This window comes from Poecilia reticulata, linkage group LG7, assembly GCF_000633615.1.
Source record: "Poecilia reticulata strain Guanapo linkage group LG7, Guppy_female_1.0+MT, whole genome shotgun sequence".
Classification (NCBI taxonomy): Eukaryota; Metazoa; Chordata; class Actinopteri; order Cyprinodontiformes; family Poeciliidae; genus Poecilia; species Poecilia reticulata.
In genome coordinates, this window is record NC_024337.1 from 2,736,277 (window position 1) to 2,751,260 (window position 14,984).

A 14,984-nucleotide genomic window follows, 5' to 3' on the forward strand; every position below is an offset into this window, starting at 1 on the left:
GAACCTTCCTGCTGCAAGGCAACAGCTCTACCAACTGTGCCACTGTGCAGCCCACGATTCCTAATTTTAACAGATATTTTATACRACTCGTTGAAATGGGACGGTTACAAGATAACATACATTATATATAAACTATGGTGACATCAGATAGGCATCAAGATTTACATATTGTGTTTGGCAGCAATAAATACTACAGTTCAAATATATCATGAAAGATTTGTGATGTTTGCAGTTTTTCCATGAAGCTTTCTTCGCTGTTGTTAACCAGGCACATGTGTGACGTGACCTGGTGGCCAGGTYRGCCAGGCAAACCTCTTTTACGACAGAGCAAAAAGGGGCAGYGACTGATTTTCAGACCTTTGTGGAGGTAGATGAGATTGGTGAATAAGATCGGTTTYACATTCAAGTATTGACTGATTGCCGATCTCCTAAAATTTGGGAAACTGGGGCATATTTATTTTTTGCCCCATGCCGCAGAATAATTCCAGTAAATGTAAACACAATTCAATTTATAGAGATAAATCAAGTTTAATTATTGTATGTTGGAAATACAACACATATATGGAAAATGTTCAGAACCTGAATGGAATCGTCAAAGAATAAATYGATTTCTGATTGAATTTACGGCGCCACTCACTGGTTGTCGAGCGCCCCTCCAATATCACATTCACAACCTCTGCATCCGTTCAGGTCGTGGCTCAGCCCCCAGTGTTCGGACTAGAGTTATATGATGATAGAGAGAAGGCAATGATTGACAGACACAAAAAGAAGAAAGAGTTGAACAGCTGCAACACTTTTCCTGCAGTGAGACTTTAAGGCAGATAGAGCAACAACAGTTTACCAGGATRTAGCTACATATAGTAGACTTCATAGAAAGTCTACTTCTCTTTCTGAGAACATTATTAAAGTTTATCTGYTTTCTTAGAAAACAAGAACAGTTCACAGTATGTAAACAGTCACCAGATTTTTATTGTACTTTGCCAAATGATGCGAGTTCTACACAAGATGATGAAATAATCACATGCTCAGTTCAGATCTGTAAGAAAAGACCATAAATCAGGCTTATCAACCGGATCCACACACCCGGAACACATCAAGGTTTGACCATTTTAAGACCACTGTAACTCACACCAGCCGGACAAACCTTAAATCCCTCGGCTAAATTTAGASCCATGACCCAGGCAGGAGCTCAGATTCCTGCCCATGCTATTCCTGGCTGAGTAGGTTCAGGACAAGGGGTTGAATTATAACAGAAGGCTCGTCACTGTTTAACAGCTTGGGTTGCTAGGCACACAAAAATGTCTACATGATTGTTACCGTGCCTTGAAAACATATTCACAACCCTTAAAACTTTTCACATTTTGTCCTTTTAAAAAGCATAAATGTCAACATATTTTTCTGGAGTTTTATGAAGTGGAAAGAAAAAGTTCACAGTTTGTAAAATTTTGTCTACAAAATAGAGTAGAGTGAGAGACGCAGTGAAACAGCGGCTCTGGAGAGAGATTTGGARACAGGAAGAGAACCGATTGTATTGACGTTTTGGATTTTACTAGAARCGTTTTYGGCGAGATTTTTGGACTAGCAGCATGTTTGTTAGAGTTTGTGAGTGACCTTAAAGGGTTAAAATGATGACTATATCAAACATGGCTTAAAACCTTTGATTCTTTGAAATTGRTTTCAGTCGCATTAAGAAACTCCTGCTCTTTCTGATGTTCCACCTTCAGGAAATCACCAAAAGAATGTTTTTACGTAAACTAATTTACAACGTTGTTAGGAGTGCTGAACTGATAAATGGTTTGAGAAGCTCAGCTGGACACTGCGGGTTCAAGAAGGCACTTTGGGTAAAAAGGTGATGCTTTGGGATAAACGTACTGCTGAATGGTAATAAAAGCATCCCAGCAGCATGACRACCAGAGCACCTTTTTTCACACTGCAGATTGTGGTTTGAAGATGACAAAATGCACATGGTCAAGGGACACGAATTATTATTTTTGAGAAGTTTTATTGGCTCTAGTGGCCTTTATTTGTCAGTGAATTGACAGGAAAGTGGGTAATGAGAGAAAGGGGAAGACATGCTGCAAAGGTCACCAGGCTGTTAATTTAACCTGCGACAGCCACATCGAGGTCTAAGGCCTCCATATGTGGGTTGTGCTTAACCCCTGCGCCACCTCAGCACCGCATGAATTATTGGTTTAAAGGCACTGTAAATGAGCCACTGCTAAAAAGCTTCATTTGGTGCATTTACTTTAATACTATACACTTCATTCAGCATCAATCAAACTCAGCTGAATGTGSTTCTGTAGTTTACAACTTTTCAGTCTACCTAACTTTAAAAAAGTATTAATAATAAAGGTAACAGAGAAATTATTTTTCAAAGATAAATAGACCTACACATAAACAAACAGAAGCATTTATCAAAAGATACATAACTTATTTTATTGATGACTAATGAAATTAAATACTAAAAAATCCAAGGCCTGAAATAATGTTTTGTGTTATCTTACTAGACACTGGTCACAGAAGCGTCCGATGACAAGTCGCTTGCAGATGCAGTCTCCACTGAATGGGTCACACATGGAGCTGCCCAACACGGTTCCTCTGGAGTCGCATCGACAGGCTTGAGGATGAAGAAAAAAATGTTACAGAGGAGAAAAAGTCACAGATACATAACTAGTTAAGRTATTTTTTACATTCCTTACAAACATAGTCTGTATATTTGGTAACACTTTATTTGAAGGAGGGTGAATAAGACTGACATGACACTTTCATAAACACCTGTGATGAACATGAATAAGCCTTCATGAATATTTATAACTGTTGTCATAAAGCGTCATTCGGTAAATTATGACACTTTTAATACAAAGTTGACATYATTCAAAATGTCTTTGTTATGACAACTTGACATTAACCAATAAATCATTACTGATATAAATTTAYYTTTAATAACATAATACTTTTCACCGTAATACTTTTATAACAAATTTATATCAGTAATGATTTCTTGGTTAATGTCAAGTTATCATAACAAAGACATTTTGAATAATGTCAACTTTGTATTAAGTGTCATAATTTACCGAATGACGCCTTATGACAACAGTCATAAATATTCATGAAGGCTTATTCATGTTCATGACATGTGTTATGTCATGTTTATGACAGTGTCATGACAGTCTTATTCACCYCCCTTCAAATAAAGTGTTACCRTATATTTTACCTTCACAGACATTACAATCAAAAAGCAAARATTTYTCCAAGACAATCAAATAAGAAAACTAAAACTGCACTCACGTTGGCATCCCACAGGGTTGTTGGYGCTCAGGCCAAAGAAGCCGGTCTTGCACTTGTCGCAGCGTGGCCCTACTACGTTAGGCTTACAACGGCACTGGCCTCCCACCATGCCGAGCGACGGGTCAGTGTGGCTGTCACACAGTCCTCCATTCTCTGAGCCATCTGGGTCACAATCACAAGCTGGAAGGGCAAATGTGTCCTGGTTATTATTATTATTTGTCAGTCAAAACTACAGCTTGAGAAAATCTAAAGATCTATTCTATTTCTTATGTGCACTTAGTGCGATTTCCACTGGTGGTAGTATTATGGAGTTCCTCTGATATGTTAGTTCYGGTTTGTTCTTTCTGTAGCGTATTGTTCATAAGAGGAATGTTTAAGACATTTTGTTGCTGGCAAAGATGTCGTTTGGCTSARTACTTCTCTTTTYGCAGTTGGGGATGGTTGTTTCTAGCAATTTCTAGGACGCTTCATAGCACATCTGGTATTACACACATCATAACCAAATGTTRGCGATTGGGTAAAATTGGATCCAATCATTTCAAACTTCAACAGACGACATGAATGTTATTCATATCCAACAATATCTTTTTATAGACCCGTTACAAATTTATTTATTTACCATCCACACACTCACCTATGCAAACACGGGGGTCTCTTATGTGCCTTGTGGGATCTTTGTAGAAGAACGGTTTGCAGATCTCACAATTTCGGCCCATTGTGTTGTGCTGGCAGTCATCACACACCCCTCCACTCGTGTTTCCAGTGGCCAAATAGACCGCCATGTCAAAGTGACACTTATCTGAATGGTCGCTGCAGTCACACTCTGAATTTGAAGACATATTTACTCAGACAAAAACAAGCCACAGCTCAAGAAATGTTCCCAAGATTTTACTATGGCAGACACTATCATTTATATCTAGAGTGAAGACTAACTCTTGCAAGCGTGTGTGTTGCGGCCCTCAGCTGGTCTCCAAGGCTGGTCATTGTAGAAATCACCGCATTGCTCACAGTTCAAACCTTTTGTGTTATGGTTACACACACATCTGCCATGAACCTTGAAAGAGTTGAGACGGACCCGAGTAAAAGAAAATTCAATCAATATGGATGGGGGGAAAAAAGGAGTTGTAAAATGCTTGAAATGCTTTAGATGTAAATCCTCAGCACTTACCATTCCTTCTATGTCGTCCCTGATGCCTTCAATGGGTGCACACTCAGAGGCGTGGCCATAGCAAAAGCAGTTTCCACGTACAACAAGTTCGTATATGGCGTAGTAGTATTTCTCTTTAATTTCAGCTCTGTTGTCCACCAGRGTGTCTCCAAGTGTGTGAAGTTTGGTGAAGTTCAGTCTTAAGTTAGTGATCTTCAGTTGGTCTGAATGAAATAATGGATTTAGAGTCAGAAACATGATCATGAGACAACATTAAGATTAGAGTCGCACCAAGACTCCTAGTGCCATGCCATACTGTTCCATTGCAGAGCCATTTCTGGACAGATGGAAACCTTTACAGAGACAGCAATGGAATTCTGTGTTTAGCTCACTTATGCAACTATCTGCTCTTTGTCCTTTTGGAGAGGGTAAGTCAGAAATATCAAGGTTATCATATTTATGCTCTTTCAATCTTTGAGGGAAAGGAGTGAGACATTTTGCTGCAACAGTACAGCTGTCCTGTCCAAAAACCCACCATCCTTCTGATCTCCTTTGAAATATGTTATTTCTGGTCCCACTCTCTTTCCCAAGAATATACTGTCCCATAGTAAGACCAAAAGATAAATGTATGTTTGATGCCTGATTACAGTTTGCAATAAAGAAAAGATGACAGATTTTTGGATTCATATTGGGTTGACAAACAGGGGAACCTTGCAAGCCAAACGACTGCAAGCCAAAAGCTTGCAGTCGCAGAAATGGGGTCTCTTAAATTATATGTGGCTTAAGGCAACAAAGTCAATGTTTTGAAGTGACCATCACAAGGTACTGATCCCAGGCTCACAGAAAACTTTCAGGGCTTATAAACTTTGTAGTTATATTTAGGGCCCTTTCAGATAAAAAACTAGCAGGTTAGGCTTTTTAAAGATTGGCCTGAAAACTGCAATCAGYGCACCCCTTATAAAATGTAGTTAGTTTTTAATGCACTTCTAAACTACTGAGTTTCCAAGCCTTAAGAATGTGACTAAAAGATTGTTCTCAGATGACWCTCAATGTTCAGGACAAAAGACTCTGACCCTCATGTGTGTCTTGGATGAAACAAAAAGCTTTGGTCATCTCCTTTTTGACAGTTCTTCTATTTCAATAATAATAAAACTTCAGTCAATAAGTTAATATAATCATCAAACAAACTTGACCAATTTCAAAACAAACAGGAATCCTGTCCAAAAAGGCATTAACAGTACACTAACTAATTGTACCACATGCCCATAAATATGGATTCATTTGAGGTGAGGGGGTTAGATGACTTCCTGCGTGCCACTTCCAATGAATTATTTCACAACAGAGGATGACAGGCTTGGCTGCTGTGCTGGAAACAAAGCAGGGGTTTCTGGGAACAGCTCTTAAGTCCTGCCAGTTTAAACATGAGGGTTGTGTGGGAGAGAAACAGCTGCTTTTCCCATCGCACCATGTCTTCGACTCAGCARGAACATGTTTCACAGCCCAGAGAGACTGGCTGTCTGTCTGTAATATGTCACAGCCGGATGACAGCAGCTATATGTGTTGGCTGGAGTTTGACTTACGGTGACAAATGGAAACACAGAAAGGAAAAGGCAAAACTCCTCAGGTGGGTTTCCTCTGTGGTTTTCCTCCATTCTGACACAACTTCAACGGGGTCAATAAAGCTAACTTTTATTAAAAATAATTTTTACATATATATATTGACACCATCACTATGTCATGACAGGCTGTATGAGACAGATAATTGGTGACAAAAATAAAATAAAAAAGTGAGCTCCTCTGCCATCTCTCTGTGTGAACTAGAAACAACCAATCAGAGCCAGGAGGAGAGTCTTAATGCAGTCAATCAAGCAAATTTGTGAGCCACTTTCTGCCCTTGCTATCCTCCTCTTCTTCCTGGTTCTGATTGGTTGTTTCTGGTTGGGAGTGGTACATTTCTTCAGACTGCAATAGCAGCTCAGGAACAATAATCTTTTCACAGATTATTTGTCACATTATGAGGACATGACGATAGTTTAACAAATATGTAAAAACATTTTTTTTTACAAAAGTTAATTATTGCAGTTTTAAGTCAACAACATATTTTATTCCTCTAAATGTTTAACAACCCCAGACATTGGTAGTCTACAATGGTGTTAAATGGCTTGAAATGTTTTATTTAAAGTAACTTATTTAATTTTAATATACATCACATACATTCTCAAACACAGCTGTTTTACTTTATCCCAATATGAGCAGGAAGTAGGACCTACCCTGAATGTTGGGGCTGTATGGATCCTCAATCTTGATAGCTGGATCCAACACTCTGTAGATGACCTAGGTCAGGAAAACACACATTATCCCCTCACATATGACTGTTAGAGCTAATTTGGGCACCATGAGCCCAAATATTCACAGATCCAGAAAGGCTTAAATGGTACATTTGATCTGAGCACAAGAGATGGTGGTTATGCTTTGATATGCTTAGGGCTCATTTAAAAACGGAACTTTTTTTTTAATGTCTTCTCCACACAAACTGTTTTTAATGTGGCATGCTGCGCTCTCCCAAACTTAATGGCCCAAATAAGTAAGGAAAATAAAATGTACAACTTTTTAAAAACTGCAGTTATTTGGACCCTACTTTCTAAGTATCAATTCAACCTTAAACAGAAGAACATGAGGCTTTGTGCTGAGGTAAGCAAAGAGACAGAGGACATAGAAGTAACTCCCTAATTTGTTATCAAGACGATAAGTGTTTCCTTCAAGTTATGTTTTAAGAATGCGGTAAAGTAATTGATAAACAATTGTATGGAGGACCAAAACTGAAAAATAAAAACAGAAATTTATAAATGACATGGCATACACTTAAAATGCACCAATTAATTGAGAAAGGAGAACTTTAACCCATTATCATTTAATTGACTTTCAAAATATTTTTTTGAAGTTCATTTCCAATTAATTATACATTTAGGGACATAAATCGGACAGAATCAGCATTCAGCTTCTATATACCACAATTCTGGAACAAACTTCCAGAAGACTGCATAAGGGCTGAAACACAGTAGAAAACCCCACATGTTTAGAGTTGCTTTTGATTCATTATTAGAACATTGATCAACATGCTTGATGTACATTTGCTTGATAATCTTGATGATGGTATTTAACAAAATGTAATGTTTATTGCTTGTTCATAACTGGTGGCTACTATGTTATGTTTTTATGGTGTAAAGCACTTTGCCTGCAAGAGCCTTGTTGCTGAAATATGCTTTGCAAATAGAAAAAATACAATACAATAAAATAATATAAATTAAAGTTTTTAAAATGCTGTTTCCATGTTTTTCCTTTTACTTATTGATGCATTTATGTCTTAATTTCAACAAGTTAAGCATCTGCCCATTTTATTAGCCTTTTCCAACTGCAGAAGCAGACCAAAGCTAATTGCTTAATAACCATAGCAACCAAAAAATAATTGTAAATTTGCTTGATTTAAACTCAAAAGCCAAATGAAATTAATAGAAAGCTCTCCAGATGTTCAAAATACTAAATTGTGGTTGGGATTTTTTTTCCCCCACCAATAAAGATCCAAATCCAAAATGGTTGCCGCGATCATAAACATCCACATGTCTAACCTTCTCATTCACAGCAATCAAATGGATAAAATGCCCTACAATTTGCTGTTATCAACCAATGACCACAACATGTGGTCTACAGCTACATCTGGAATATAATGGTAATATTCATTCATTGAATGTAGCTTTTTACATTCCTAGGACAACCCACTAGAGGCCGTGCAGGGCTTCAACATGTAAATATGTTTTTATAAGCACCAGTGGGCCTTACCTCGCCCTCTGTCGACGGCTCCAGGTCAGAGTAACGTGACTCACAGATCACATCGTTGATATTTTGCAGAAGACCCGTAGAGACTCCAGGGAAGGAAACAGCACAGTCATGAGCAAAGTAGCGATAGATCTGCCAGGTTCGACCAAAATCTGCTGATCGCTCAATAAGCATGGCAGCAGGGCGAAAAGTCTGCAAGAAAAAAAATGAAATGCTTTTTTTTTTTGTATTCTGGCACTAACTCTAATTTGTTTCAGGTAAGTGAGTGAAGTACCTTGATCTTACCTTAAATGTCATAATCAGATGAGTAAAATGAAACTCTGCCTCAAGATCCAACTCAATAAAAACATTTGACTTTCCTGAGAGAAAGAAAACATTAGTAAGTCAGGTATAGTCAAAACATTTCTTCCATTCAAGTGGTTAGAATTAAAAATTATAATGGAAATCACACTGCTTTACATCTGCATCAGACGTTTCTCACTGATGCAGTGAAAAACTGCATCAGATTAGTGATTAAAACTATTATGATTAGTTTTCATCACTAATCATAATAGCTACAAATTGTATAACAATATGACAGAGACTGAAAAAAGACTGGTTAGCCATTCATATCCAGTCATCGTGTACATTAATGTTGGGCTTCTAATAGTTTTTTTTTAAGGTGGTATATGTTCATGCAGCAAATAACTTTAAAAAAATTCTAAAGGGGCATTATTGTGTGAATTTGACTTTTTGATTACAGTTTGATTACAGTTATAATGTATTTATTCTAATCAAAAACATACCTGGAGGGTTGCTTTGATTTTATCATGCATATTTCATAAATCCTTTCATCTGCATGGCAACCATGCAGCTGTGCAAAACACCTGGGTGGATCTAGCACCACCTTCAATGTGAGGTGAAAGCTTCTGAGCTTTCACCTCACAGAGCAGCCCTCCACTTGACTCCCCCACTCAACTCCTCAAGACTAGCCAGCAGCAATTAGTAAACACCTGGTGGAACCACCCATCAGCTGAGCTTCTTATTACAGGAGCTTCTGTGAAATGCTGGTAAAAACATTGCTAAAGGATTAATAGAGGCACCATGTTGTACCTGAAGGTGCTAAACCACAAAGTCAAATTTCTTTTAAGTCATATTTGATATGTACTGAATTTTTATCGCTGAAGTTAATTAACACAGTTACTTGATTGTGCTATAGAATGGCACTGTGTGCCTGGTGAACACATAATATTGTCCCCTTAAAAGCAGGATTCCAGGGCATTATTTCAATTTATTAGTAAAACAAGTTTGCACAAAGCTTGGTATTTGATCACTTCGTATCATAAATAGGAGAGCAAGTTTCCCATCAGTGACCTTGTTTTTAGGAACAAACCCACATTTTTAACACAGTCACTCCAGAAACTTTGTATGTGTTTGCTTTATAGGATAATTTTTATGTTTCATTTATGTTTTTTGATTTTTTTTTTTACTTCACGTCTTAGGGGAAATCAAACCTCCCATCTAATCCCAATTATTTAAACCATGGGTTGCTACTGATGCCAACATCATGTAACAAAAACAAGAATAGAAGCAGAAAGCAACCAAATGAGACTGAAAGGAGCACAGGAAGTACAACCTATTTATACTCCTGCTTTTCCATGACAGCTGTGTGCACACAGAGATTTGATTGTGACTTTATAGTGAAGCACAAAGAACTGCTAAACCATGCAAGAAACAAGGCTTAAAATCTGAACTGTTAGAATCTGAACTTTTTACCATTTTGTTTCTTTTCTGTTTGAGATCAGCAAAACCTTTCATTATTTTGTAATATGGTAGTTAAATATACTTGCTGTCGGTCAAGCATAGAAACATGCATTTTGTATGGAGGCATGACATATTGGAAGCAGTATCTGCTCTGCCATTAATCTATTTGGTTGGGTGGATGGATTTTTTAAAAACTATTAAAAAGAAAACAGTATTTTCTACAAAATCTAAAGAAATGTCTGGTTCATTGAGGGTGTGTGAGAGAGGAAGATGGTCAGAAGATTACAGGAAGAATACAGGGAGTGCAGCAAAGCTGTTCCATTTTATTATTTCAAACTTTAAACTTGCTTGATGAATTTGATCAACTCAGCAAGCTTTTTTAAACTTAAAGATGTGCATTCTGAAGAAAATACACATAGAAGTTGCTATGTTAGGAATAGACTAGCTAAGAAAATCGGAATATGGGTTCCAATAAGGTTGTTTGTCAAATTAAAAGTTCCTTTTGAAAAAAAAAACAAAAATTTTAAGCAGGTATTCACAAGTTTCTGTATTTTGTATTAAAATACTTTTTTGATAGTCTGATGTAAAATTCAAATCTAAACATGGTGTTTTTATTTGGCGAAAGCATAAAATCAGCATAATTAACAGAAATAAAGGCTCCAATATGTCAGTCTGTGTGTAATTAAAAAATATATAGTGTTCCACTTGTGTAGTGAGTTACTGGACAAGATTAACTTTTCTATATTCTAATTTACTGAAATGCCCCTTTAAAATATCAGCTTTATAATTTAATTATAGTGGTTTTATAAAAGACATTTTAAAAGGGATTACTCTTAAACCGTTGAAGTGATTTTGGATTATTGATTTGGGCCAGAAAAGGAAAAACATTTTTTGAATACTGTTCTGATATCTTCTAATATTATCGCTTTTAAAATAATCAGAATCAGCACAAATCTGTTTCAGCAGATCAAAAAAAAAATGGAGATTGGACACAAGTTGTGTGCATTTAGTCATAAAAAAATTTGCAATTTTTTTTCTAATATGACTCTCTTCACTGTCTAAACAGTATCTAACTGGTTATTAATTATTCCCTCTAGATTAACTTTTATCTTTCTATTGGTTTTAATCTTCTTTCCTCCTTCCCTTCCTCTGATGAGATGCCACGGCTGGACCTGCTCTGTTATTAAGCTGAGCTTGAAGCTCCAGGGAGGATGTTGGCCACGGTGTCTTTATGTGAAACATTTATAGTTCTCTACAGCTACAAGTTGCTTCAGATTTGTAGTTGTAAAATACAGCTTGTCATCTTTCCCTCGATCCCTTTTCATTTTTATCCATTCTTAGATTTAACTTCTAGTACCCAAAAGTAGCCACAAAATCAATTTCATTTACCACTCCCTCTGTAATTTATGCGGTTTAGTTAAAACACAAAACACAAGCATCCATTAACCGTTCTCTGACTGCCACCAGGACTTTTTCCGATGTGGTTTGAAGGTGGTGATAACATTCTCTATCCGGTGATTAATGGTGTTGTAGACTGGGTCGTATGGTCGTCTGGAGTCACACTCAAAACATTTCTTCTCATCCTGTGGCAGGACAGGACAGCATCAAATATAGTGACAAGAGGAGAGGGAATTCAGGGATCAAATAAAAACAAACAAAAGTAAAAAGATCCTATAGGGAATGTCATAAACCCTCACCTGCAGGTGACTGACGATGCAATACCGCTCCTTCTTTCTCATGCCACAAGTGGACGAGGCCTTCAAGTTTTTTTCCCTTCCAACCAACAAGTCCCCAGTTGCTGGATAACAGCTGCCATGGGCACAGCCGTGGGCTTGGTCTGGTTCCTGGCCAACTGTGGCAGCCAGGCCTGGAGGGATAGAAACCAGCCATGGATCAAAAAGAAAAATGTAGGAAACAGTACTGGCATCATTTGAAAACAGAGCTTTATGACATTCATAAGCTGGCAAATAATTAGTCTTCTCCTTTCCGCTCCAATGAGGACCAAAAAAGTGAACTTTGGTCTGCCTACAAACTTAGGTCTTGGTTTGGTTGATGTGAATTCCAATGCATTTCAAATGCATACTGTATGCTGGGTTTCTACCTGAGTATTATAAGCCTGGCGGGTCATCAGGCTTTACTTGCACCTCAACCAGGGAAAGCATTTTTTGTTTATTTATTATAGGTTGCTTTTATACAGAAAAGTCGGGTTAAAGAATCTCTTTGGTGAAATGGTTGGAAGTACAATGGCAGCGTAGAATGGTCAGTATGTGAACAAAGGATAAAAAAAAAAATATTAACTTAAACCATGGTAGGCCACTGGTTGACTGGTTGGGGCACAATGTCCAAACTCCCCTACCATGGGGCTTAGCAAGGTTTTGAACAGGGTTTTTTAACGATTTGGTTTGTTTGACACAGTGCAGTGTGAAAGCAAACCGCACCAGCTGAAAATGTAACAAATGTTGCAATTCTGGTCCCCAATTGAAATCTACTGGGCTATCAAGTGGGAAAACACCTGGTAGTCCTGATAGAATACCTAAAGACTCTGGTAAGTCCATAATTAATCAGTTGACACAGACATAGGTGTCAACTGTGTGTGTAGTGTGTTGTTGCTTTTAAGACTCTGAACGTGAAAAAGTCCTTAAACACTAAAGGCACATAGTCACAAATAGGAATGTGCAATATGGCATAATTAGTAATGATATACATTACAATAAGTATAAAAATTACAATATAAAAGGAAAAAAATCACATTAATTGAGTGGAATGTATGTATTATAAGTTAAAACTTGTTTTTGTGGATGTTATTTATATGGAATGTTTGTAACTTTAGTTTTATTTTGCTGCAATGATAGGCAGCAGCATAATTTCAATAATGACTTCCTGGATAAATCAAAGTTAAATAAATAAATGAAAAATATATCTATATAGAAACACAATAAATTTAATGTAATGGATGTCTGTGTTGACTCCTGCTGTTTCTCCTAAGTGTTGTGACTGGAACTAGTAGTCAGCTGCATTGCTATGCATTGCTGGGATTCACGCATGTTTTGTTTTTGCTTGCATTTCCTCTTTTCCACATACTTTGCAAATTAAATTTTTTTTGTTCCTGGATTTACTGTTTAACCCTCCTGCAGTCATAAGAAACAGGGTAACCTACCCACAAGTTTTTACTCTGTGTATAGTCCTGCGGTTGCACTGTGCGCTTTTACGAGTTTGGTTATTTTTATTTGTGTGTGTGTGTGTGCGTGCGTGCGTGCGTGCGCGTGTGTGTGTGTGTGTGTGTGTGTGTGTGTGTGTGTGTGGTTTCGGAAAGACCGTCACCCTGTCCCACAGCGAGTTCTCACTCTCTGACCATGACAGTTGCCTTGCTCCTCCTGAACATTGTGCTAAGATGGCAGGAGTTAAGAAACAGGGTTCACTGGACTCAGCTTTATATGGACATAAAATAAGAAATAAGAAAACATGTCAGGGGTTCAACTGACATTTTTATGTTGTTGCTTTTTCCTTATTGTCCACCCAAGTTCTGCTACTTAATGAAGCAAGCCAGAATACCTAAGTCAAAACCCGCCGGTGTCTGCACTTTGACAACTACTGTCTAATAAATGTGAGACAACATCCACTACTAGAGGGATTATCTGGGGTTATCAAACTCAGCTCACAGATGTGACAACAAAGCCCAGTTACCAGCTAAATCCAGAAATATACCAAAGTAGATCAGAGTGAGGTAATCTAAGTCCACTAAATTTGGCCATGATACATCATACTGTAACAGAAACACCAGGAACGATATCAGTGTTGAACCAAAGTGATGGGAGTCCCACTGGAGCCATGGTGTGACTACATAGTCGGGCTATGTGTGGGAGTTAAAATAAACCTAATAAGTTTTCATGACAACCAGCAGCAGCTGTCACACATTCAGATATATATCCAACTGATATATATTCATTGTATATATATTAAGGTAGATAAATATTAAGATACACAACGGATATAAATCTGAATGTATCCTCCTATAGGTCAGAGAGAGAGAGTTAATTAGCATGAAGAGTGTACAATATTCCTGATGTCGATCTACAGTCTTTCCAGAGCAGGTGTCTCTTATCTTAACTCAGCCCTGGCAAAAGTAAAATGTAGGCTGCTGCTATGCAAACAATTTGACTCTGAAACATATTTGACAATCTTAGTACATTAAGATTTCCTCTGAAAGTGCCTGCAAGGTTTGAGAAGAAATACTTCAAARCACACTTCTACTTTGTTTTCACCAAAGTGGCAACATTTCTAGCCACAAAAAAGGGGATAGAAAACAATAAGGAGGAAATGTTTTTGCAAAACCCATTTAAAAACTACAGTTACAAAAGTATTCACACCTTTCAACATTTTTAACATTTTGTTATTTCAAAATTTTGGAAAAACTCGTTTTTTGATACAATGTTTTGCTGCTAGGATGAGGTGGTTTCTTGTCTGTATCAATTTATTTTTTCTCACTAAACTGCAATGTAAGCACTTTTTTCACATCACGAGTCACATAATCAACAACCGGATAATGCCATTGGTGCAGACCACGAAAAAGAAAACTAGTAGTTGGAAGATGACTGCATGGAATGTTTTTTAATAACTTATCGTGTTAACAAACTTATTCACTTGTGATTTTAATTTTGTTTCTTATTTAATGGAAACTCCATAATTGCAAAATAGTGTTTTTTTCAACACTAGTGGAAAATAGACAAAGTTTTGCATACATTTGTAATGGAAACGCAGCCCGTGTCTGTATGTTCTCTGTGATTACAATGCAGCAGAACATAGACTTCCACAGCTTGAGAGTGCAAAGCGGCCAGCTGCAGATATGAAGCCTGCTGAGAACAGTGCAGAGGAGGATTTCACATCCACTCACACAAACACCCTTCAACAATCTCGACACACACTTTGCAACAAGCAAAGTCTCAGATTGGTGCCAGGCAGATGAAGGTAGCTC

The 14,984-nt window shown here is 37.5% G+C and overlaps 1 protein-coding gene across 3 annotated transcripts in view; it reads right to left on the reverse strand.

Annotated features, from left to right (window-relative positions):
* lamb2 (laminin, beta 2 (laminin S)) overlaps positions 1 to 14,984 on the reverse strand; it is a 48,514-nt gene that overhangs the window by 19,798 nt on the left and 13,732 nt on the right. For all 3 annotated transcript variants that reach the window (XM_008412797.2, XM_008412798.2, XM_008412796.2), the window contains exons 3-13: positions 11,710 to 11,879; positions 11,460 to 11,595; positions 8,555 to 8,628; positions 8,273 to 8,461; positions 6,706 to 6,769; positions 4,457 to 4,659; positions 4,222 to 4,342; positions 3,923 to 4,111; positions 3,289 to 3,468; positions 2,505 to 2,617; positions 638 to 717 (exon numbers count right to left, since the gene is read on the reverse strand). In XM_008412797.2, the coding sequence (XP_008411019.1) occupies positions 638 to 717; positions 2,505 to 2,617; positions 3,289 to 3,468; positions 3,923 to 4,111; positions 4,222 to 4,342; positions 4,457 to 4,659; positions 6,706 to 6,769; positions 8,273 to 8,461; positions 8,555 to 8,628; positions 11,460 to 11,595; positions 11,710 to 11,879 (1,519 nt within the window). The remainder of the gene's footprint in view (positions 1 to 637; positions 718 to 2,504; positions 2,618 to 3,288; positions 3,469 to 3,922; positions 4,112 to 4,221; positions 4,343 to 4,456; positions 4,660 to 6,705; positions 6,770 to 8,272; positions 8,462 to 8,554; positions 8,629 to 11,459; positions 11,596 to 11,709; positions 11,880 to 14,984) is intronic.